The following is a 26,476-nucleotide window of genomic DNA, read 5'->3' on the forward strand; positions in this document are numbered from 1 at the left end:
AAACAATTTTAGATTTAGAAATCTACAACACTGGATTATACAATAAAGACTTAAGATATGGCCTCTTAAGATATCTTTTAATTTGGAAAAACAACATGGATTCATTTAATAATTTTGAACATCTTTTAGGTGCTAGATATTGGTGATTAAAATAATCAAGACACTCTTTTTATCTTTGGAATTCATATTTAGTTGTAGAAGGACACATAAACATGCTATTTTCCGCCAGCATGTAAATTAAGACCACATAGACGTGAGAATGCTTAGAACCCATTTGGAATGGGGCTGGTTTCACAGGGAGGGTGGTATTTATGCTGGACCTGGAAAGGTTGACTTGGGAAGGTTGAGAGCAGATTTTATGGGTTAAGATTCAGTGCAGACTTCTTTTCTCTTTCACTGATAGCCTGTGGAAGATTTTAAGGTGGGAATGCTATAGTCAGATCTCTGTTTCAAAAAAGTGACCATATAAAGTAAATTAGAGTGTGGAGAGTATTGCCAGGATGCCATTTGAGAAGCTATTTTATAGTAATTCCTGGACTGTGTAGAGGGACTTTGGGATGGTTTTGTTAGAACAGGATGAAGACTTGTCTTGGGGCTGTGCTTGCATAGTAAGCCCACCATTTGCTGTTACAGTTGTTGTTTACTAAGTTAAATTTCTCCTTTCTATAAATTACCCGTCAATGTTCTTTTGCATATTTAAATTTATATTGAATATCTGATATAATAGGATTTTCCAAAGTCATAAGAAGCTGTTGCCTAGAACTGGAATGACCTATTTTATATTATGTGAAACCTGTAGAAAGACCTGTAGAACCTGGGAAGGAGCTATTCTATCCTTTTAACTAAAATTGAGCAGTGACAGAGATTACAGAAGACTGAAGCCCTTTCTCCTGCCATCCACTCAGCAGCATCACAACTACCAGCAACAGGGTAAAAGGTCTGCAGTGGAAATAAGACTCAGGAAATGATTTCAATACATAATGCAGAGAGAATCAACATCATGTGGGGGGAAAAGAATGATAGTTGAGAAAAGGCTCACAGGAGACTTAGGGACTTGGTAGGATTCACGAAACAGAATAGTCTGATTCCAGATTTTAGGCATATAGAATGGGAGGACCACAGGCAAGAAGGTGGGAAAGTGCAGAAATGACATGTTCAGGCCCCAAGGGTGCCTCAGGCTGGCTGCAGCACAGTTCCTAATGGGACATTTGGGTCAGATGTAGTACAATGAGAAAAAGTTGCAGCATTGGTTGGATCCAAAAATGTACATGGATTTAGGCTACTCTGGGCACATTGCCTGTGGGTTACTCTGCTTCACAAGGAGCAGCCAGTCTGCAATAAAAATTAAAATTAAAACATTAAAACAAACAAAGTGTACATGATCTAGATTTTCGGACTTTATACTGGTTGTGGTTGGAAACCGCTCAGGATTTTGGTAAGAATTTTGTGGTCAAATCCATTTTAGGAAGACAAATTTTCAGGGAGCATCAAGGATGCGCTAGAAGCTTTAAGAGCCAGAAAGCAGGAATTCTAGGTATGAGGAGGCAATTGCAATTTTCTGTCCTTGGTCTACAGAGGGCTTAGTCATGTCAATGAGAATCTGAGAAGTTGGCCAAGGCTACACAGATACAGAGTGATGCAGTGGGAACACGAACCCAAGACTTACATGCTCTAAAGGTCATGCATTTTCAGTTCTTCCTTGAGATCAGAGAAAATGAAGATGAGGTGGGAGGGATTTGAGGATTACAAAGTCAAAGGTGGATTTCAAGGGAACATTTTCTGTCAAGATATATGTAGAAGCCAATTTTCAGGGAATTACAGAGGAACTGGGTAACAGTGAAATGGCTTCTCAAGTTATTGTAACGATTGAATGGTAGATTAACCTGGTCACTTGCTATGCAGATGTTTCATTTCCTGTCTAACTGTCCAAAAATCCTGTGTCTAATATAATTTTTGCTCTCACATCTACCCCCTTTTCTGCTCAGATGATTACTTGTTTTTCCGTATAGGCTCCCCAGTGTTATTCATGGCCCTGAGACAGTGAGTGTGGAGCTGAGTGTCAGTTAGTGACATGTGTTTGGTCTTTCTTTCCTCGCTTGCTCATACATGATGAATTTTTATCGATCTTGGAGAAAGGCAGAAGTTGACTTTTGAGACAACTCTACCATAATAAGCTCAGTAAAAACACTAGGACTAGCAAAATCTTTGTATCTCTTCATTTGTAAAGTAAAACTATAGGCTTCATTCCTAGTAAACTTAACAAAATTAGCACCAATAAAAGTATAGTAAAATCTATATTATGTGAAAATATTTTAGTACACAAATACTACTTGTTAATTGGCTTAGAATTTGGGGGTTGCCATTGAAGAGCATTCCTCTTTTTTTTTTTTAATTCTAGCCTTAGAAATTTTTTCTTCTGGAATATGTACATCTCTAGTCGTATTAATACCAGTTGTGTGCTTTTGTGTTTTGTCCCTTATTAGGGCATCATTGCAGAATACAACAAAATCAATGATGTAAAGGAAGATGATGACACGGAGAAGTTTAAAGAAGCCATTGTGAAATTTCACAGGCTGTTTGGGATGCCGGAGGAAGAGAAACTTGTCAACTATTACTCTTGCAGCTACTGGAAGGGGAAGGTCCCCCGTCAGGGTTGGATGTACCTCAGCATTAACCACCTTTGCTTTTATTCTTTTCTTATGGGAAGGGAAGGTAAGTCATCTAAAATTTCAGTAGGAAACTTTGGAAAGTCTGCTGAGGTTTGCCCTGAACTCATAAACCGCATCAAAATATCAGAAATAAATCTATAGTTATAACTAAGTCAATACTAATTTTTTTTTACTACTTAAGTGAATTTAATTATTTTTCAGTTCAAAATGGTCACTAAGTAATAAAGATTCACTAAAGGTGTAATTAATTAAGTAGACCTGGATTAAATCTATAATTCTGACCTCAGAATTCACATGGCTCAGATTTACGTCGTAAACAAGCAAAACAAATATGGTATTATAAATTCAAAGGAGTTCAGTGGGATGGGGGAGTGGGGTTGTGAGACTGCAATATCTTGAAAGAATTTTCAGGAATCAGATGTTGACCCAGGTTTGTTCCTTGTGCTCAGCAAAACTGGTCATCCGGTGGGTAGACATCACTCAACTCGAGAAGAATGCCACCCTGCTTCTGCCTGATGTGATCAAAGTGAGCACACGGTCCAGTGAGCATTTCTTCTCTGTATTCCTCAACATCAACGAGACCTTCAAGTTAATGGAGCAGCTCGCCAACATAGCCATGAGGCAACTCTTAGACAACGAGGGATTTGAACAAGATAGATCCCTGCCCAAACTCAAAAGGAAATCTCCTAAAAAAGTGTCTGCTCTAAAACGGTGTGTGATGGAGACCTTGAGTCTTCCAGACTTTAGAAATGAGAAACTCACCCATTCATTTATTCAGTGTAACCTTTTCTGACCAACTTCAAGGGTTCTGAACACTTTTCTGTGTATAGATACAAAACTAAAAAAGACTAGCTGAGGTGCTACCAGTTCAGAAAGTGAGACAGACATGACCTGCTCCAACACAAGGCAGCAGGCACTCTTCTGGTCCTATGAACAGAGTGCTGTGGGTATACACATGGGGAGTGTTAGCCTCAGCCCAGGTGGGGAAGAGTGTGTAAGAAAGGCCTCTCAGTGGAGGGTGCTTTGAGCTGGGCTCTGAAGAGGTGATAGAAGTTCCCTGTGCAGGTATATATCCATACCTGGATAGTTCAGCCAGAGGGAAGATGATGATGGGGGAAGCACAAGGGAAAACACAGAGAGAAGTAACTTTGTCACATGGCTAGGAGGTGGCAGGACAGGGGATGAGGAGAGGCTGCAGAGAAGCCTCAAAGTCTGAATGTGAGAGCAGAGCTAGAGAGAAGGTGATGGAAAGTTGATGCCCTGTGTGCCTGGAATTATCCTTCATCAACACAGGGAATGAGAGAAGGAAGAGCATGTCCAAGGGATACTGTAGGTCAGTTTTGATTATGTTGAATTGAGGTGCCTGTAGCTCACCTGATTGGAGATCAGTCCAGTAAGATATACGAAATTGGAAATCATTGATGTACATTTGGTAGTTGAAATCTGACCAGAGGTCTTTGTAATTAAGATGTCCTTGGTGATTTGAGACATGTTTCAAAAGAGCAGTGTAAGATAGATGCTGCTACTGCAGCGGATCAAATAAAAAAAGACAAGTAAAGGGAATTAGGCAAATACAGACTTCTTTTTCAAGAAATTCAGTGGTAAAGGAGGGGAGGATTGCTTTTTTTTTTAGAATGAAAAAGATTGGACATAGAATCAAATGAAGGAGGCAGATGAGAAGAGTATTTTGGTGAGGGTAGGTGTGGGGACAGGAAGGGACATAGAGATAAAGCTGTAAGAAAATTGATAATTTAAAAAGTGATATTTTGTAGAGAAAGCATGGAAAGGATGCTTGTGTGTCCTGATATACTACCTCTTCCTTTGGAACATTGAGGAAGTAACAGTAGGTGAGGATGGAGGTGACTTTGGAGACAGAAGGGAGGGAATTGGAGGGAGCTTCTGCATCATGGCCCTTTGCTCTATAAGTCAGAAACTAGACCATCAAGAGCCTGATGTCAGGTAGAAGCTTGAGGGGAGAGGTTTAAATAACTGACATGATAAGCAAGAACAAAGAACTCATTAGAGACAAGATACTAGTTAACAGAAGACCCAGCTGAGGTCAGAAGCTATAGTTGCCCAAGGTGAGTTGTTTCTGTGTCTTTTCATGCAGTTTTGTTATTGATCTGGGGTGAACAGTGAGGCCCAGTGGATTCGTTTGGCTGGTTTGCATTCTCATTAGGTCTTAAAAGATAAGGTCCCCCCACAAAGTGCTTGGATAAGAGGAAATGCAGTGACCTCTTTAGAGTGTATTGCATTTCTTTAGAAAGAGGAGGAGTTTCCTGTTGAGGCTTATTTTTGCTATGATTCTTTAACATTTACAGACATTGATGGTAGGTGACTATGCAAGGGACTGAAATATGGTAAGATAATTTTATGATGCTTTTGAGTCATTAGGTTGGGGTTAACTCCAGTATAAAGAAAGCTGAGAAGGCAGGGATGAGTCTAGCAAGATTGAGGAGGGGAATAATGGGCCAGGGGAACTTCCACTGCTGCATAATTTAGAAGGTATGGAAACATTTTTCTTACGTGAATAATAATTATTGCTTTCCAGTGATCTTGATGCCAGAGCAAAGAGTGAGAGATACCGTGCGCTTTTCCGGCTGCCCAAAGATGAAAAATTAGATGGCCACACAGACTGCACCCTCTGGACTCCATTTAACAAAATGCACATTTTGGGGCAGATGTTTGTGTCCACAAATTACATCTGTTTTACCAGCAAGGAGGAGAACTTATGTAGCCTCATTATCCCTCTCCGTGAGGTAAGTGTCTGATAAAAATTGATACTTTAAGTTTCATTTGTAATACTTTTCTGGATGAACCAGGAGTAATTTTTCACCAACAATTGATTGGCTTTTGAACACAGGAGAGTGTTCGTGTGTCTTTGGTGGCAGCTGCACTCTTTATCATTTGTTGTCACTGCTGTGACTCTGGGACCTATGAGATCTCTTCTTCTAGAAGCAGCGTGGGGTTTTTTAATGTAGGTTTTGTTTTTATTTTATTTTATTAAAGATAGTCTCGCTCTGTCACCCAGGCTGGAGGGCAGTGGCATGATCTCAGCTCCCTGCAACCTCCACCCCCCAGGTTCAAGTGATTCTCCTGCCTCAGCCTCCTGAGTAGCTGGAACTGCAGGCGCCTGCCACCATGCCCAGCTAATTTTTGTATTTTTAGTAGAGACAGAGTTTCACCGTGTTGGACAGGCTGGTCTCAAACCCCTGGCCTCAGGTGATCCACCCACCTTGGCCTCCCAAAGTGCTGGAATTACAGACACGAGCCACTGTGCCTGGCCTAAATGTAGGTTTTATTACAATTCAGGCTTGATGAGGCCAGCAATCAGGGAGTGAGTGCTATAGAAATAGCTTGTTTTATACACAGATCCTGAGAGGCAAGGGCATGCCACACTATGTGCTGGGCCACACGTGGAAGCACCATGGTCAGAGGAGGCAAGAGGGAAAGAAAATGTGGGCAAGATCCTTTATGGGATTTCAAGGGAAGAAATGGGCCACACCGAGTAAAGAGGCTTAGGCTTGGATAGTTGGAACAGTTTTGGTGGGCTCTGGGGCATAGGGGATGTCCCTAATTGTCCCTGGGTTAGAAAGGGCAGGGAAATAGTAGCCTTGAATGTGAGCATTCAGTAAAGGAAGTGATTGAGGTGTGGGCTCCAGGTTGGTTGATTTGCTTTGAAAGCAATTTTCTAGAAACTGGCTAGCTCTGGGAAGGGTAATCCCCCTCCAGGGTCAGCAAGGCCCCCAAGATGTCAAAACATCAAATATAGAAACTAGGAAACATGTTTACTGTACCTGGCTCACAGTCTGAGGGCACCCTGGTCTCAAGGAGACAGTCTAGGTTGTGAGTCAGAAAGCCATATGTTTGTTCGGCTCTCCTCCACTGATTTCCTGTGTTAGAACCATCGTGCTGCTGCTCACAATGGTAACTCCCTGAGTCCATCCCAGGTCTTCTGAATCTGTATCTCTGCGAGCTTTAATAAATTTACAGGCCAATTCTTATGCACAGTAAAGTCTAAGAAACATTATTATCGTTCTGGGGTGGAGGTGGGTTCCATCCTAACTCCAGGATGATAGCTTACTCTGGTACTTGTCTGGAAGCTTTGCCATGAGGCTTGCAGTTGACAAAGACCCCAGGTTAGGATATCAGAGAAAGGGCAACGCAGGGGTCTGCAGCCCTGTAGTTACTAACCTGACCTCTTCCAACCTACCCTGGTTCTTTAGGGAAGCTAAGGTGGCTGGAAGCTTTGGATTTTTGATCAGGATTGTCCCCTTGCTAACATCCCTTTAGCAAAGGATTCAGGTTTCTCTCTGCCTTCTTTTTCTTTTTCTTTTTTTTAATTAGGTTTAGGTTCTTCTTATTTTCTTGTTTTAAGAGTAATATGTCTTTATTCCAGAATTTGTAAAAGTACAGACAAATAAAAAGAAAAAAGTCCCCCCTAGTTCCACTATTCAGAGAGGAACACTGTTAACATTCTATTACACAGCTTTCTAGTTTTTTCTCTGCATTGCTATGTATATATCATTTATGTAATTTAGAGGTAAAACTTTATAGGGAATTTTTATTTTTACTTATTTCCTTTGACATTGAGTATATCTTAAAGTGTCCTTTAAATCATTAAATATTCTTCTGTAGGCCAGAGGTGGTGGCTCATACCTGTAATCCCAGAACTTTGAGAAGCCAGGGCAGGAGGACTGCTTGAGTCCAAGAGTTCAAAGACCAGCCTAGGCAACATAGCAAGGTCCCATCTCTACAAAAAATTAAAACTTTTAAAAAAGTAGCTGGGGATGGTGATGTGTGCCTGTAGTCCTAGCTACTTGGGAGGCTTGAAGTGGGAGGAACACTTGAGCCCAGGAGTTTGAGATCACAGTGAGCTATGTATGATCCAACAACTGCATTCCAGCCTGGGTGACAGAGCAAGACCTTATCTCTAAAAAATAAAAGATTAAATATATATATACATTTTTATATAAATATTTTATGTATATATATATTCTTCTACAATGTAATTTTTTTTAAGAGATAGGGGGCCTTGCTCTATTACACAGACTAGACAACTCCTGGGCTCAAATGAGCCTCCTGTCTTAGTCCTATGAGTAGCTGAGATTACAGGCATACACCATCGCATCCATATCACAATTAAATTTTAAATCCTGCAGTTTATTCCATAAAGTATATACATAATTTATTCATTCAGTTAGCTATGATTGGACCTTTTTGTTGCTTCTAGTTTTCTCCCAAACATAAGTATAATTTTCCTTAAGTTATAAATTGCAAACAGAAGTCAAACTGTGAATCAGAAAGAATGAAAAATGTTAGGCAACTGACAAATCTAGTTCTCCTTATCATAAGGTCAACTAACTGGAGTTATAACACATTTGAGGCCAAGATATGTTGTGGGTAAATTCTGACAGGAAAAATGTAACAGTTTTACATTTGACTGTGAAATGTATTTTGTAAGTTTTTCTACCAAATTTACCTTCTTCTTTTGTTTGTTTGAGACAGAGTCTCGCTCTGTCGCCCAGGCTGGAGTGCAGGCACAATCTCGGCTCACTGCAAGCTCTGCCTCCAGGGTTCACGCCATTCTCCTGCCACAGCCCCCCAAGTAGCTGAGACTACAGGTGCCCGCCACCACGCCCGGCTAATTTTTTGTATTTTTAGTAGAGATGGGGTTTTTCACCATGTTAGCCAGGATGGTCTCAATCTCCTGACCTTGTGATCCGCCCACCTCGGCCTCCCAAAGTGCTGGGATTACAGGCGTGAGCCACCGCGCCCGGCCCAAATTTACCTTCTTAGTAGTTTTTGCTATAGGAGGTTACTAAACATAATTTTCTTCACCTAATTCTGAATGTAATTTTCTTCATCAAGTGCTACCCAAATGTAGTAAAGCAGCATTACCTGTACCGGCTAAGGAAACCAATTGTGGGATTAAGAATACCATGAATGTGCTATTTATGACCTGAATGAGTCATCACTCTAAGTTTATCCAAAGGGAAATGAGGAGCAGAAAGGGTCTGGAAGCCACTATGAAGACATCTGCTGTCCTGCTGGTCCTTCTGGTCACCACCTCCTGGGTGTTGGAGCCGGCTTGCTCTGTTTACGTTTTAGTGTGATTTAGAATACACTGTTGAAATCTTGGAGGAATTGAGAGAATGGTGATTAATATTCTCACCCTCTCTTCTGCTTGCTTGTTTTCTCTAGTAGAGCAGAGATAATAATAAATATGACTATATTTCAGGGTAAATCAGAAGAGAGGCAATCTGCAGAGGTAGAATTTAGAAATCAAGCTTGTTGTAGTTGGAAGACGCAGCTTCAAAGAAGCTCTCAGTGAGACTGCAGTGCCTTTTCTTTGAACTGATGACTCTGAGATGTATTAATGGTAGAGCCCCACCCCAACTAATGAAAGAAGCAAAAGACTTAATGTAATTTCTATTACCTTTAGGTAACAATAGTGTCAGAAGAGCAATGGGGGCGTCTCCACCATCCACGTGGGGTCTGAGTGGAGAGTGCCCTCCACGTGAGCTGGGTACCTTTCAGAACCAAGTCAGGCTGCTTGACATCCCTGGGAACATTATATCCTACGTGGAATGTCCACTTTTAGGATTGTGTAGACCGAGAATTGTTTCACTTAATTTTTTTTAAATAAATAAGCTGAAATATTAACTGAAGGTTTTTGTTTTGTTTTGTTTTTTTGAGACAGGGTCTCGCTCTGTCGCCCAGGCTGGAGTGCAGTGGTGCGATCTCGGCTCACTGCAAGCTCCGCCATTCTCCTGCCTCAGCCTTCCGAGTGGCTGGGATTACAGGCATACACTGCCACACCCGGCTAATTTTTTTTGTATTTTTAGTAGAGACGGGGTTTCACCATGTTAGCCAGGATGGTCTCGATCTTCTGACCTCGTGATCCACCCGCCTCGGCCTCCCAAAGTGCTCGGATTACAGGCGTGAGCCACCGCACCCAGCCAGCTGGAGGTTTTTAACATACATTCTACATATTGGTTTTAGGTCAACAGATGCTAAGCATTTATCCAGGATCATGTTGCTATAGATTTTGAAGAAATTACTGAGCCAGCAAGAGAAGGAATTTTTTTTTTTTTTAATACAGGGTCTCACACAGTCATCCAAGCTGGAGTGCAGTGGCACAATCTTAGCTCACTGCAGCCTCCTCTTCCACCTCCTGGGATCAAGCAATTCTCCTGCCTCAGCCACCTGAGTAGCTGGAATTACGGGCATGTGCCACCACTCATGGCTAATTTCTGTATTTTTAGTAGAGACGGGATTTTGTCGTGTTGGCCAGGCTGGTCTTGAACTCCTGAGCTCAAGTGATCTGACCGCTCAGGCCTCCCAAAGCGCTGGGATTACAGGCGTGAGCCACGTGTCCGGCCTTTGTTTTCATTCAAAAATTACTTTCCGGTATTCCATATTAAACATCAAGACTTGATTAAGTTGCAGTCTCTTTTATGACTCAAATTGATCATGAAAATATGTCGCATTATATTGTAGAACACTCTGATGTAACTGTTCTCCTTTCCTGGTGGCGGGAAGCTTTTGTGATAGAGTTCTGCCAGAACTTATTTATCAGTGAGAAACATTTTATAAGCCATGTGAGCATTTATGTGTTTTATGTGGGAGCTTTGTTGTTGCTGTATACATGCTCCAGCTAGACAAAGGAATTTTTCGCTTTGACTTTATCAAGATCCTCATAGCTGTCTGTGTTTTAGACACATAATTTAACCTTTCATCTCCTTGGCATTTTCCGTTTATCCCAGACAGCTCATGACCAAAAGAGCTAGTAAAAATTTGATGTGAGAAGAGGGGCTTTTGTGGATTTTTAAAAAATGAGTATTCTTTAATACATGCCTTAAGTGTTATGGGAAAATTCTTTTCATGAAAAGGAGGTATTTCCCTCTGTTATCTAGCATTTATTTCATTAGAAAGAAAATCCTTATGTACAACTTCAGGTGTCTCAGAAGATTCCTTTAATATATATTTTAATATTCTATAATGTATGTTTAATATATAATGTATATTATATATGTCATATATTAATACGTATATTTAATATAGATATTAAGGGAATCTTGTATATACTCTAACACATATATTCTGAAAACAGAAGTCAGACGCTACACTTTTTCCCTCAGTGGACCCCAAGCAGACTTGTTTTTTTAGGCATGCAAGAGTTTTTAGACAACTTCAATAGGTTACTTAGTCTTCAGTAGGGAAAACGTTTGTAAAGTTGTGCTTTGGAGGAAATATATTTCACATGAAAATGCTAATGAACAGCTTAAAGTTTAACCTGTCTAGACTGCTTGCAGGCAGAAATGAAGAAGGGGAAAAATTCTTAGCTTTAAGTATATTGTCAGAGCTGCTGCAAGTAAACCATTTTTCTAGTGCTTGCCTTGAGATTTGTTTTCTAATGTGCTAAAGACAAAAGTTTTAATGTATTTATCCCAGTTTCCAGTTGATGAAAATCCTATTATAAATCACCCATATATGTCTTCAGTTTAGAGCTAAAACAGATGTCTTCCTTTCCTTTCATTTGCCCAATGTGGTAGGCACACACATGTGCACATGCGCAGACACACGGTCTGGTAGTTCAGATAGGGTTGCAATTAAGCTGTTTACATTCTTTACATGTCTGTTAAGAATAGAACCTTTAAAACTTTGCAGTGGTCAAAGGTGAAGGATGAAAAGCCCTAGAGTCTAAATGAAACATTTGAAGGATTGGTGGTATTTTGAAAACCATTCCAACATTAAGCTTGGTAAAAGGAACCAGTATCCTGGGTTGTTTTCTGTCTCTTATGGCTGATGAAGCAGCTAGGAGCCTTCTGTCTTATAGCTCCATGAAATTTTAATGAAAATCAAATAATTCCTTTATAGCAAGGTTTCTCAACCTGGGAGCTATTGACATTTTGGGACGGGCTTTCGCTGGGGTGGAGTGGGATGGCAGGGGCTGCCCTGCGTACCGTAGGATGGGGGTGGAGTGGGATGGCAGGGGCTGCCCTGCGTTCTGTAGGATGGGGGTGGAGTGGGATGGCAGGGGCTGTCCTGCATACCATAGGATGGGGGTGGAGTAGGATGGCAGGGGCTGCCCTACGTACCGTAGGATGGGGGTGGAGTGGGATGGCAGGGGCTGGATGGGGGTGGAGTAGGATGGCAGGGGCTGCCCTACATACCGTAGGATGGGGGTGGAGTGGGATGGCAGGGGCTGTCCTGTGTACTGTAGCATGTTTAGCAGCGTCCCTGGGACTCTACTACCAGATGCCAGTAGTTTCCCTCCACTTGTGACAACCCAGAATGCCTCCAGATGTTACCAGATGTCTCCTGAGAGGAAAAAAGTCCCAGTTTTGAACCACTGATTTGGAAAAACCAGCAAGACGATTCCAGTTTCTACTATAAGCTCCAGTTTGATTGTTTTGAACTGTTTTATTTTACTGGAACAGAGTCAAAGAGTCTCAGTTTTGCCTCAATAAAATATAGGTGGTTCCTACAGAACGATGAAAGTGCCGCCTTCCTCCTTTAGTGCTGCTCATAGGCTACTGTTGGGTAATTCTTGGAAAATAATGCTCTTTGTTTCCCACTTCTTTTCAGGTGACCATTGTAGAAAAGGCAGACAGCTCCAGTGTGCTCCCCAGTCCCTTATCCATCAGCACCCGAAACAGGATGACCTTCCTATTTGCCAACTTGAAAGATAGAGACTTTCTAGTGCAAAGGATCTCAGATTTCCTACAACAGACTACTTCCAAAATATATTCTGACAAGGAGTTTGCAGGAAGCTACAACAGTTCAGATGATGAGGTCTGTGGAAGACACCTGAAAGCATTTTTGGTTTATCCTCTTCCTGTGCCCAAGTGTGTTCACTTCCTTGCCCATTTTGTTTGATCTTCCAGCTTTGCATCTGATGCCCAAAGTGATATCTCAGCAATATCTCATTTAAATCTCAAGGACTTTGTATTTGGGGTCATAGATTTGGAAGGAACCTTACAGATCACCTGGAATAACACTTTTATTTTATACTTGAAGAAATTCTTAAGTAATCTGTTCTAGTTACATAGCAAGTGACTTGGGTCCATATAGTGACATTGTTGAGAATGGTACAGAGGTCACTAAATAAAGTCTCAAACCTGAAATACAAATCATTATGATGATTTTATTATGATAAAATATATATTGGGTCCCTGTGGAATTCTTCCCTGGACCAACATTCAGGAAAATTGGAGGCCTGAAAAGACAGGTGACTAGCTGAATGGTTAGAGGTAGTTACTGGCAGATAAAACATGTTTTGAAGGTAGTAAGCTCACACATAACATCCCTGTCTCTGTTCACCTGCTCCAAGCTTATATGGGCATTTTTGAGGCACCAGAAACTCAATGGGGTGATGAGGCAGCCATAGCTGCTGAATCAACCATGACATGCTTTGCATACATGCAAATCAGATGAACAAATGGGCAAGCACTTTGTTGCGAATATACATCTAAAACATGAAGATTCAGAAACCTGTTGTGAGCATTGAAGTGCTGCAACCCGGGACCCAGCCACCTGTCTAATCCCTGCCAGAATGATGGCTGGATGCTTTTCTCCTGTTTCTTCACATAACAAGAAACATCCTGGGAAAAAATGATGGAGCTTTTGATAACCATACAGAAGACACTGAAGAAGTAGGTTATATTGCCCGTGTCCTCCCAATGTCTTGTTCCTCTCTGTATTGACAGGTGTACTCTCGACCCAGCAGCCTCGTCTCCTCCAGCCCCCAGAGAAGCACGAGCTCTGATGCTGATGGAGAGCGCCAGTTTAACCTAAATGGCAACAGTGTCCCCACAGCCACGCAGACCCTGATGACCATGTATCGGCGGCGGTCTCCTGAGGAGTTCAACCCGAAATTGGTGGGTGCCTCTCGCTTTTCCATGAAACTCTTTAGATTTGAACAATGCCACTAACAGTATTTTTTACTATAAGTAAATTCACCCATGCCTGTGTAAATGGAGATTTTCCTATTAAGCAGATTTTGGTGTAAATATATTATAACTTTCACAGTGGCTTCATGGAAGGAGGTGAGCTACAGAGGGTACAGGTGACTTATTTTGGTCTTGTTTGGTTTCTCGCTCTTGCTTAAGTTAAACCAACAAATAAATACCTGATTTCTCAGCCCATATTTAAACATCATTAACTTACCTTCACTTGGTGGTATAGACATAAAACCATAAATACAATCTCAAGTAAGTAGGATTCTGACTCTGGGCCCAAAAGCTTTGTGGCAGAGCTGCAGGCCATGATAGATGTGTAAAATTAGAAAACTCCAGAAAATCTGACTTCCTTTTTCTCATGAGTTCTTTCTGGAACTTGTCACTCCATTCAGCAGGGAGCATGTTCTGACCTTTCATCACTCTTCTCTTACCATCCTCAGGGTACTTTGGATGTCGTAATGTTTCATTTTCCCTTTCAGGCCAAAGAGTTTCTGAAAGAGCAAGCCTGGAAGATTCACTTTGCTGAGTATGGGCAAGGGATCTGCATGTACCGCACGGAGAAAACGCGGGAGCTGGTGTTGAAGGGCATCCCGGAGAGCATGCGTGGGGAGCTCTGGCTGCTGCTGTCAGGTACGGCCGCTGGGCTGGGAGTGCTGGCGTCAGAGTCTGTGGGACTCCACGCCAGGGCCTCTGTGTGCCTTCAGTCATGCCTCAGGGGTTCTTTCAAATATGCATCCCCCAGTTGAAAGCTACATCATGTTTCCTCACCAGCGTATTGAAGTCCCTCAATTATTGTTCCCTTTATAAAATTATAGGACCCATAGGAAGCACACCAAATGTTGAAGCCACCATCCTTCGAGTCTTTATAAGTACTTCCATTTCTTCAGTCAGGCTATTTAGGAATAAAGGAGAACCTGAAGTAAAAGAGCAGAATACTTTGTGACTTGGGTAGTTCTTTTTTCCTTTCCCAGCTACGTCAACTTCATTGAGAATGTGTAAGTGTGACACATCCTCAGAGCAGTCATCGGGTAGGGAAGTGGGAGGAAAGAAATGAGAGGAATGAAAAGGCCCGGGTGTTTGATTTTTGCCACCTCCTGAAGTCTTTGGTCATCACTGGAACCATAAAGGTGAGGCCAGAGTCTGCACTGGAAATAAAAGCCTCCTCAGATCATACCTTGTACTTCAAGCCAGAGATGCCAGGAAGGACAGAAGGGGACACATCCATGGACCAGTGGTGAAGGCATCCATCTTTATTGGTCCACAGAACTGGCTCTTGTGCCTGTCTATCATTCTGTCACATCAGATCTTTGAGCCCTGCTACAGAAACCAGAGATCCTTCAGGCTAAGCCCACACTGCTTCCTCCCATCCAAAAGCACTGAGTGTGTCTGGGGGATCTTTAGTATCTCAGACATCAGAGCACTCCTCAGTTTCACTAACTTTACTTTCACATGTAAATCAGTTGCTCTGTCTAGATTGAAGCCTGAAATATAATCATTCTAAATAGGCTTATGTGAATATTTTTATTTGAACCTAAGATGGTCTGACACAAATGCTATTATTAAAAGCTTTTATTCTTAGAAAGTGATATTAAAATTAATAAATACCAGACTCACAGGAAAGCCTTTAAAGAAACCTATAGCTCTTTGTAAAAGTAGATGTAAATGCCCATAATGAGATGTATAAATGTCTCAGAAATAGGGACATATAATCCTGAAAAATAATTGGTTTTGTCTATTTCATGTAAAACTAGTTTGTTCCATATTTATTTAATACATGTCTTATTTTTCATTTTTCTTTCCTTCTTTCTTTTTGTAGAAATAGGCATCTTGCTGTGTTGCCCAAGCTGGTCTCAAACTTGTAGGCTCAATCAATCCCCTACCTCAGCCTCCCAAAGTGCTGCGATGACAGTCATGAGCCACTGTGCCTGGCCTCATTTTCCCTAAGTAGACCAGCCATAGACAGTCATGAGCCACTGTGCCTGGCCTCATTTTCCCTAAGTAGACCAGCCATAGTTCCTCATTTAGAAACCTAAATTTGAGTCAACTCATCTCTAATTATAATTCAAACCCAAGAAGATCATTACCATCCAGTCTTCTCTTGTCTTCCCTGTGTTTGGTGAACTAGTCACCTTGACAACCAGATTCACATCACTGACAGAGTAAACAGAGTTCCATTTTCATCTTCCTTGTTCAAATTAGAAGTTATTTATAGCTGTGTTTTAAGTGAAAATGAAACTCAAGACGTGTACCGGGAGACTAGTATATACATCAATAGTACACAGCCCTATCTCAGAGATAATGTTGAGAGTTAGACCCAGCGTTTCCTTTAACGGCGGCGTTTCCTTTAATGGCAGCCCTCTTTTGGGGTGATAACTGAGCCTGTATTTCCACATCCAGGAATGGGGTTCGCCTGAGGGCGAGCCTGTCATGAAGAGAGCACAGCTCCAGGCCAGAGCCCAACTTGGGTCTCACCTGCTCCCTGTGACCCTTAGGGCGACGGCCTTATGACCTGAATTCTGTACCCACTGACATGAAATGCAGGTGAGATGACAAGAAATCACAGTATCTCTCCCACAACAACAGAGCAAAAGCCAGCGTTACGTCCCTGTCAGCCGGGTTGGCTTTTCCAGGGCAAGCGTGAGTCGTGAGGCCAGCTCTCTTAGTGACCGTCAGAGACAAGGCCTGGGCCAGTCCAGGAATCTTGGGACTCCAATTTTCTGAATTTTGAAATGTGAGTGTATACCCTGTCAATATCATTTATATATTTTTATGATATCTTTATTGAGATACAATTCACAACTTACCAGTTAAGGTGTACAATTCAGTGGCTTTTTTTTTTTATTCACAGAATTATACAATGATCACAATTATAGAACATTTGTCTTCTCCCCAAAATATCCCATACCTTTTATCCATTTAGAAAATAGATATAAACTGTTTGGAAATACAGACTGGTAGTTCCATTCCCCTCAAGCCCCCTCCCAGCCCCAGGCAACCACCAGACTACTTTCTGTTGCTAGACATTTTGTATAAATGGACTCATATAATATGTAGTTTTTTGTTTCACATAGCATACTGTGTTCAAGGTTCCATCATGCCGTAGCATGTATCAGCATTTCATTCCTTTTTATAGCCAAATATTATATCATTGTATGGATATACTACACTTTGTTCATTCGTTTTTCAGCTGATAAACGTTTAGGTTGTTTCTACTTGTTGGTTCCTATGAATAATGCTGCTGTGAATGTTCATCTACATGTTTTTGTGTGGGCTGGGCACAGTGGCCCATGCCTGTAATCCTAGCACTTTGCGAAGCCAAGGCGGGAGGATCACTTGAGCCCAGGAGTTTGAGACCAACCCAGGCAACATAGTGAGACTCCATCTCTATGAAACAGATTTTTTTAAAACTAACTGGGTGTGGTGGCATGCACATGGAGTCCCAGCTACTCAAGAATCTGAGATGGGAGGATCGTCTGAGCCTGGGAGGTTGAGGCTGCAGTGAGCCATGATCAGACCTCTGCACCCCAGCTTGGGTGACTCAGCAAGACCCTCTCTCAAAAAATAAAATACAGATTTAAAATTTAGAAAATTAGAAAGTTTAAAATTTTTTTAAATACAGGTTTTTATATGGACACCTGCTTCTATTTCTCTTGAATGTATGAATGAAGTAGAATTTCTGGTTTGTGTGGTAACTCTATGTTTAACCTTTTAAAGGTTAAACATTATTTTGATTTACATTCTCCTGAAGGATAATGATGTTGAGCATTTTTTCATGCACTTACTGATCACTTCTGTATCTTCTTTGTAGAAATATGTACTCAGATCCTTTGCCTGCTCTTAATTGGGTTATCTTTTAATTATTGAGTTGTAGAAGTTTTAAACATATTTGAGATACAAATTGATTATCAGATTTTTTCTAAAAATGCTCCCATTCTGTGCATTGTCTTTTCACTGTCTTGATGGTATCCTTCGAAGCACAAAAAAATTTAATTTTAATGAAATAACAATTTATCTATTTTTTCTTTTGTCACTCTGCTCTCATGACATGAAGATTTATACCTATACCTTCTTCTAAGAGTTTATGGTTTTAGCTCTTATAGTTAGGTCATTTTGAGGTTCTTTTTTTTTTTCTTTTTTTTTTTTTTCCTGGAGACTGAGTCTCACTCTGTCACCCAGGCTGGAGTGCAATGGCATGATCTCGGCTCACTGAAACCTCCATCTCCCAGTTCAAGTGATTCTCCTGCTTCAGCCTGAGTAGCTGGGATTACAGGCATGCACCACCAGGCCTGGCTAATTTTTGTATTTTTAGTAGAGACAGGGTTTCACCATGTTCATCAGGCTAGTCTCAAACTCCTGACCTCGTCGTGATACACCCACCTAGGCCTCCCAAAGTGCTGAGATTACAGGCGTAAGCCACTGCACCTGGCCTTGAGTTAATTTTTTATGTGGTGTGAGATGAAGGTGACAGTCTAATTCATTCTTTTCCATATGAATATCGTTGTCCTAGCACCATTTGTTGAAAATACTATTCTTTCCCCCATTGAATTATCTTAGCACCCTTGTTAAAAATTAATAGACCTTAAATGTTAGGATTTATTTCTGGACTCTTAAATCTAGTCCATTGATCTGTGTGTCTGTCTTTATGCCAGTACTGCACTGTCTTGCTTACTGTAGCTTTGCAGTGAGTTAAAATTGGGAAGTGTGAGTCCTCCAATTTTCTTGTTCTTTTTTGAGTCTCTTGAAGTTGCATATGAATTTTAGGACCAGCTAGCCAATTTTTGCAAAAAGGACAGCTGGGATTTTGATAGGTATTGTGTTGAATCTGTAGATCAATTTGGGAGTTTTTCTATCTTAACAACATTAAGTCTTCCAACCCATAAACACAGAACGTCTTTTATTTAAGTCTGTCCATTTCTTTTAGCAATATTTTGTAGTTTGCAGTGTGCAACTCTTACATGTGTTTTGTTATAGTTATTCCGAAATATTTTATTCTTTTTGATGCTATAGTAAAGGGAATTCTTTTCTTACTTTCATTTTCAGATTATTAATTGCTAGCCTATAGGTTTTGTGTATTGATCTTGTATCCTGCAGCCTTCATGAACTCATTCATTTTTTCCAGCATTGTTGAGGTATAATTGACAAATACAAATTATATATATTTAAGGTGTATTGATTTGATATACATTCTGAAATGATTACTGTAATCAAGCTAATTTAACATACCTATTACCTCACATTGTTACTATGTTTTTTCTTTTTGTCTTTTTTTCTTGTTTTTTTTTTTTTGGTGGGGAGAGTTTGGTGAGAGAATACTTAAGATCTACCCTCTTAGCAAATTTCAAGTGTAGAATACAGTATTACATGAGATCTTCAGAAAATTTTCATTTCTTATAACTGAAGCTCTATACCCTTTAACCAACATCTCTCCATTTTCCCCCTTCCTTAGCTCCTGGTAATCACCATTCTATTCTCTGTTTCTATGAGTTTGACTATATTAGATGCCATATATAACTGAGAACATGTATTACTTGTCTTTCTGTGCCTGGCTTATTTCACTTAGCATAATGTCCTCCGGGTTCAACCACATTATCAAAAATGACAGAACTTCCCCTCTTATAGGCTGAATATAGTATCCCATTTTGTATATATGCCCCATGTTCTTTATCCATTCATCTCTTAATGGGCATTTAGATTGTTTCTGTATCTTGGCTGTTGTGAAAATGCTGCAATAAACATGGGAGTGCAGATACTTCTTCAGGATGCTGATTTCACTTCCTTTGGATATATGCTTAGAGTGGGATTACTGGATCATAAGGTAGCTCTATTTTTAGTTTAGGGAATGTCTATACCGTTTTCTATAATGGCTGTAGCAATTTACATTCCCACCACAGCGTACAAGGGTTCCCTTTTTCTCCACATCCTTGTCAACACTTGTTATCTTTTGTCTTTTTGATCATAGCCACTCTGACAGGTATGAGGTGGTATTTCATTGTAGTTTTGATTTGCATGTCCCTGATGATTAGTGATGTTGAGCACTTTTAAATCACCTGTTGGGTGATTTGTACACCTTCTTTTGAGAACTGTCTATTCATTTCCTTTGCCCATTTTAAAATCAGGTTGTTTGGTTTAGACTATTGAGTTCTGTGAATTCCTTATATATTTTGTATATTGACCCCTTATCAGACATATGGTTTGCAGATATTTTCTGCCATTAAGTTGCTTTTTGATTGCTTCCTTTGCTGTGCAGAGCTTTTTAGTTTGATGCCATCCCACTTGTCTGATTTTTGCTTTTGCTGCCTGTGCTATTGGTGTCACATCCAAAAAATAATTGCCATATCAGTGTCAAGAAGCATTTTCTCTCTGTATTTTCTTCTACCAGTTTTATGGTTTCAGGAACTGTGTTAAAACTTTAATCCATTTTGCATTAATTTTGGTACATGGTATAAAAAAAAGGGTTCATTTTCATTCTTCTGCATGTGAATATTCAGTCTTCCCAACAGTAATGTAATTAAAATTTAGATTGAGAAGTAGATATTTGCATATAGGGTTTTTCTGTCTTAAAGAATCCTGAAGTGTAAGTATCTCAAATGGATGAGGCTCAGTATAACTCTCCATCCTCATCCCCACCACCCAAGGAACTTCCATCACTAATGATGACTCACCACTGCTAGGAATACTCTTACCACTCTCTGTAATTTGAAAAACCCCACCAAGTATCTCCACCTTCTCCTCAATATGGCTATTAAACCCTTCAGAACTAACAGGTTAGCAGGCAGTTTTCAAACTTATTTTGAGAGTCAGGCCCTCCTTTTTCAAGTGAAATCTTAATGAAAACCACAATAAAATAAAAGCAAAGCTGCTGGGGTTGAAGAGAGCGATGAGAAGGTGAAGCCTCAGCCTGGCTTGTTATGATGACCTCCCCACCTGTGCTCCTAAGCAGCCCGTTGGGACTGTCTGTGGGCGTTCCTCGGTGCATGGTTTTGTAGCTTGGGAACCTCTGCCTTAGGAAAGTTTTTAAGTAGCCAGCCTACTGTGGAACTGAAAGAGGGAAGGAGGCCACAGAAAAATTCAGCAGTCTAGCCATAATTGCAACATACCACATCTGTGATTTCACCTTCTCTTGCAAGTTTCCTTTGAGAGGTAGGGAAGTAAAGTGGTTCAATCGTAAGCTGTAGTTGCAAACCAAAGGGCAGAGCACTCACATTTTTGATATTGTATCTGTTGGATATATCTCAGGTGCCATCAATGAAAAGGCCACACATCCTGGGTACTATGAAGACTTAGTGGAGAAGTCCATGGGGAAGTATAATCTCGCCACGGAGGAGATTGAGAGGGATTTACACCGCTCCCTTCCAGAACACCCAGCTTTTCAGAATGAAATGGGCATTGCTGCACTAAGGAGAGTCTTAACAGCTTATGCTTTTCGAAATCCCAACATAGGGTATTGCCAGGTAAATGTCACAGGTGGTTTATGCTAAAAATAAAATAAAAGTTCTATTTATTTGCCAACACATAGTGGGAAGGAAGGTTTACGGTTAACAGAACTATGACTTCCCCAGGCCCTCTCAACCTTGGCACTGTTGACACTCTGGACTGGTTAATTCTTTGTTGTATGGGCTGTTCTGTTCTTTGTAGGATGTTTAGTAACATCACTGGCCCCTACCCACTAGATGCTGGTAGAAAATACCCAGTTGTAACAACCAGAAATGTCTCTAGATATTGCCAAGTGTCTGAGAGGCAGAATCATCCTGGGTTGAGAACCACTGCACTGAGCGGAGGAGCCCTTTCTGGATTCACCACTGCCTAGCTAGTGACCTGGAGAAGATCCTTCTGATCACTCCCTGCCTTAACCCTCATCCCACCCTGGAGGAAGAGAGAGCATCCTGAGCACCAGGCCTGTCACTGTGGCTCGCCACAGTGTTCCTACTTTGCATCCTCTTAAGTAATCATGTCCTTAAATAGAGCTTTTATATGCTAGGGTTATGTCTTAATACACACTAAAATAAATGCTTAACTTAGTATTAAGAAAGGTGCCTACATACCAACAAAAGTCATCTCTTGTACTGGTATAGATGCCAAAATTTGGGAAGCTCCAAAATAACGTGACCTTAGAATCAAAGGCTACATCGTCATAGAGGCCTTCCCTGACCATCCAGCAAAAGCTAAAAGAGGCTGAACTCCTACTTCAACACGCAAGTGCACATGCATGCACATGTTAGTCTCCCTCTGCTGCATTAGTATACCTTTTTATAACTTTCAATTTAAATAACCCCCCACACAGACTAGTTAACCTTTTCATCTTTGTTTTATCTAACACCAGCATTTAGGACCTGCAAGATATCACCACTGTGTCCCTCATCTTCCAATACCTAGTCCAGAGCCTGTTACAAGGTAGACCCCTAAAAAACCTATCTCCACTGAACTGGCAGGGACCATCATCATGTACTAGCACATTAATTCTCAAGTGGAATTTCCATGATGATGTCACTTGGGAACAAAATGAGTAAGACTTACAAGAAAGAGCCTATTAAACCAAAATACCTTTTTTGAAATTATATTGTAGAAGCCTGATGAACAGTTACTGGTTTCTAGGAGATCAAAAGCATAGGAGGTAATTGGCCTCTAATATAATAAAGTTCATATTTATCTTTTAATCTTCCTCTTTTTAATTAAGAAGACTATTAAAGTAGTTGGGTCTAGAGTGGTTATGAGGTATCTGATAATATCTTTTAATAAAGTACAGTTACTTTAGAATTTAAATCACTCTCAGTTATCACTACCATCTCTCTCCAGATGGAAATGTTGGGTGAGGACTCCAAGTCTGAAAGGTTTCATTGTTCTCTGAGGAAAGCCTGGAGCCATGTGTACCTGATTATAGAAACCATTATGGAAAGTTACAAAGGAAATGTTTACCTCACTGAATTAAGAACATTGAGAGATTTTAGCAGGTTAAAAGCTTTGTGAAATAGCCTTTGGGCAAATTTTTGGAATAGGGGTTTGCCAGTAGGAGTTCCGGGCTCTGTCTGGTGACTATTGGTGCTGAGGAAGACTCTGCACACTTACTGGTTCAAGGACTCAAGATTTTACATTTTTAAAGGGTCATAAAACAAAACTCAGAAGAATATGTGACAGAGACTATGTATAGCCTCCAAAGCCTAAACATATTTATCTGACCTTTCATAGAAAAGGTTTGCCAGCCCCTGTGAGAATAACTGAGTAATTTTAATATGCTAACAGAATTTCTTATATTTTAAACTGTATTTGTTGACATCCTCTTTCACTTTTTTAGGCCATGAATATTGTCACTTCAGTGCTTCTGCTTTATGCCAAAGAGGAGGAAGCTTTCTGGCTGCTCGTGGCTTTGTGTGAGCGCATGCTCCCAGATTACTACAACACCAGAGTTGTGGGTAGGTGGAGATGCATTTAACATTTCAACCTATGTCTTGTCAAAAAGATGTTTTTAGAGAGGTACCAGCCGGAACACTGTTTCTGGTCACCATAAGCCAGAAGAGTTTCAGACTACTCCAGTTTTTCAAAATGGAAATGAGAGAGGTTGAATAAATATGGTTGTATACAAAGGAGCCCCATGGAGTTTAAGGAACTACACACATACCACTGCTCCAGAAATTATTTTAGAAAATATTTGATGTGTGTGTCACTCTGACATGTGAGAGCTACACCAGGTATACGTACCATCAACACAAAGAGATTTGGTAAGAAAATTAATAAAGAGGATGGGAACCTATGAAATACAGAGGTATTCCCCCCCCCCCCCCAAAAAAAAAAGGCTATCTGGGGTGGAAAAAATAGAATATAGAGGTTTATTGAAAACTAGGTTTCTAAGATATTTTTCAGGACTGGTTTTATTGCAAAGCAAACACCTGTTTTGAGGATTTAAATTATTGCTGTAACTCCTTGTAATTCTCTCAAATGTCAGTGATTCATTTTAGCAGGACAAGCTTTTCATTGCTAGGGTCATACAGTATATTGTTTATGCTTCTTGCTTGCTTGCTTTCTATATTTCTAAACATTTGCACATGAATTTGATTATTGAAAATATTATCAAAAATGTCCTTAAGTTGATCGTGAATGTGTACAACAGGAATGCTTTTAAGTTTTAAAAAAAGTAACTGTTTTAAAAAATGATTAATATATGGGCACCATGCATCCAGAAGTGTGATTTTTTTTTTTTTTTTTTTTTTTTTTTTTTTTTTTTGAGACCATCTAGCTCTGTCACCCAGGCTGGAGTGCAGTGGCGTGAACTTGGCTCACTGCAACCTCCGCCTTCCAGGTTCAAGCGATTCTCCTGCCTCAGTCCCTGAGTAGCTGAGACTATACAGACTCCCGCCACCACGCCTGGCTAATTTTTGTATTTTCAGTAGAGACAGGGTTTCACCATGTTAGCCAGGCTGGTCTTGAACTCCTGACCTCAGGTGATCCACCTGCCTCTGCCTCCCAAAGTGCTGGAATTATTATTATTAATATTATTTTAATAAATAAAAGTTTGCCAGCTAAGCTGCTTAGATGTACATTTGGAATTGTAGTCATGTGTTGATGTTCTGGCTGATGATGGACTGCATATACAACAGATGTCCCATTAGATTATACTACTGTATATTTACTGTTTCATTTCTGTGTTTTGATACACAACTATTTACCATTATGTTATAGTTGCCTGCAGTATTTAGTACAGTAATGTGCTATACAGGTTTGGAGCCTAGGAGCGATAGGCTATGCCATATAGCCTAGGTGTGTAGTAAGGCTCTACCGCCTAGGTTTGTGTGAGTACTTTCTAAGGTGCTGACATGACAAATTCGCCTGACAACCCATTTCTCAGAACATGTCTCCATTGTTAAGTGACGCATGACTATACATGGATGTATATTTCATGCCAAACCAAACATTATGTTGCCAACACAATAACTAATTGTATGTCATGAAAACTTTATAAACTGGCTTTCTTAACAACCCTTATAATTGTCATGTGATTGTTCTTTTTTGGAAGGGAAAATGGGACAGGAAGAGCCCGGAAAAAGAAGATGCAGCCAGAACTAATCTGGTGCCTGAGCTGTGTTGACACCTTGGTCTAGTAACAGTCACAGCAGAACAGTTAGCAGAAAGGAACAGAGTCCTGTGCTAGCAGTCATTGTGAACTGGATTATTAGTCAAGTTGTTTGAATGGATTCTTTAGTTACACTGTGTAGTTGGCTAAGCTGTGCCTTTTTGTGTACCTCGTTGCTACAGGTGCACTGGTGGACCAAGGTGTCTTTGAGGAGCTAGCACGAGACTACGTCCCACAGCTGTATGACTGCATGCAAGACCTGGGCGTGATTTCTACCATCTCCCTGTCTTGGTTCCTCACACTATTTCTCAGTGTGATGCCTTTTGAGAGTGCAGTTGTGGTTGTTGACTGTTTCTTCTATGAAGGAATTAAAGTGATATTCCAGTTGGCCCTAGCTGTGCTGGATGCAAATGTGGACAAACTGTTGAACTGCAAGGATGATGGGGAGGCCATGACCGTTTTGGGAAGGTATCGTACTAAGCCTCACTTTGAAAACCACCTCCGGTTTTCTTCCTCGTGCTTTCTCTTCATTTCGTGAGTCTTAACTGATTTGATGGTAATCATAATGCTCGCTTCTTCCTGACTGACGATTTATTTTCATATGCTTTTTCTTTAGAAATTAACAGAATTTCTTTCTCTCTTTCCATCTTTAAAGAAACTCTAGTCCTTTGTTTTAAAATGTAGAACTTGCAGAAAGTGATTGGAGAATTATAATGGGAGGATTCCAGTTTCTTCTCCCTGTGACTTCTGATGCATTCTTCTTCTAGGTATTTAGACAGTGTGACCAATAAAGACAGCACATTGCCTCCCATTCCTCACCTCCACTCCTTGCTCAGCGATGATGTGGAACCTTACCCTGAGGTAGACATCTTCAGACTCATCAGAACCTCCTACGAGGTAGGTCTTGTTTCCTAGCTGAGCAGAGCTTGACCATGCATTCCACACTTCCATTGCTGCCTGTTTTGTGCTGATGTAACAGAATACCACAGACTGGGCAAAGAACAAATATTTATTTCTCAATTCTAGACTTTGGGACACCCCAAATCAAGGCATTGGCAGGTTAAGGCCTGGACTTTCTGCTTCCAAGATGGCACCTTGCATGCGGCATCCTCCAGAGGGGAGGAATACCACATCTTCACTAGCAGAAGAGAGAGAACCCATGCTCATAAGACCTTTTTATAGTGACGTTAATCCATTTGTGAGGGCAGAGTCTTTATGACCTCAGTGTTGCAGGTGATTGGCAACTATCTGAGGCTGCTATCATGTGGACAGTAGGAAGAATTTACCAAGGCAGTTGTAAGTAAAGGAAAGCAGATTTATTAAGGAAAGCATGAAAATACATTTCAAGGATGCAATGGGCAAGTTAGCAAGAGAGGAGTTAACTGCAAAGAGACAAAGGCTTGCTGGGGATTTTATAGGATGGTTCTTGTGCTGTGTGCTGGAGAGGGCTTTGTGCAGTACTGAGAGCACCACGGTTGTAGTGAGCTAACTTGCATTTTTCTGTCAGCCGAGGGTCTGGTGATAGCTGGGCACAGGAAGATTATGAGTTATTTGTGCAGGAGAGCTATGTGTCCTTGATCATGAAGAAGGGTAGACTTATAGCTTATTTGTTTTGATTATTTATTTATATATTTATTTATTTTGCTTTCCCTGGGTCCTGCTAGCCCAATTCCCTTTCCCTAATTAGGACTCCACACTAAATACCTCCTATGAGACCCCACTTTCCAACACTGCTGCGATGGGGATTAATTTTCAACATGCATTTTAGAGGGAATAAA

The 26,476-nt window shown here is 40.7% G+C and overlaps 1 protein-coding gene across 1 annotated transcript in view; it reads left to right on the forward strand.

Annotated features, from left to right (window-relative positions):
- TBC1D9 (TBC1 domain family member 9) overlaps window positions 1–26,476 on the forward strand; it is a 136,225-nt gene that overhangs the window by 73,204 nt on the left and 36,545 nt on the right. Inside the window, exons 4-13 of the mRNA XM_023225960.3 lie at window positions 2,484–2,712; window positions 3,119–3,380; window positions 5,221–5,428; window positions 12,264–12,470; window positions 13,385–13,555; window positions 14,116–14,266; window positions 20,873–21,087; window positions 22,926–23,043; window positions 24,881–25,166; window positions 25,466–25,595. Coding sequence (XP_023081728.1) covers window positions 2,484–2,712; window positions 3,119–3,380; window positions 5,221–5,428; window positions 12,264–12,470; window positions 13,385–13,555; window positions 14,116–14,266; window positions 20,873–21,087; window positions 22,926–23,043; window positions 24,881–25,166; window positions 25,466–25,595 — 1,977 coding nt within the window. The remainder of the gene's footprint in view (window positions 1–2,483; window positions 2,713–3,118; window positions 3,381–5,220; window positions 5,429–12,263; window positions 12,471–13,384; window positions 13,556–14,115; window positions 14,267–20,872; window positions 21,088–22,925; window positions 23,044–24,880; window positions 25,167–25,465; window positions 25,596–26,476) is intronic.

Source organism: Piliocolobus tephrosceles, chromosome 3 (genome assembly GCF_002776525.5).
Source record: "Piliocolobus tephrosceles isolate RC106 chromosome 3, ASM277652v3, whole genome shotgun sequence".
Lineage (NCBI taxonomy): Eukaryota > Metazoa > Chordata > Mammalia > Primates > Cercopithecidae > Piliocolobus > Piliocolobus tephrosceles.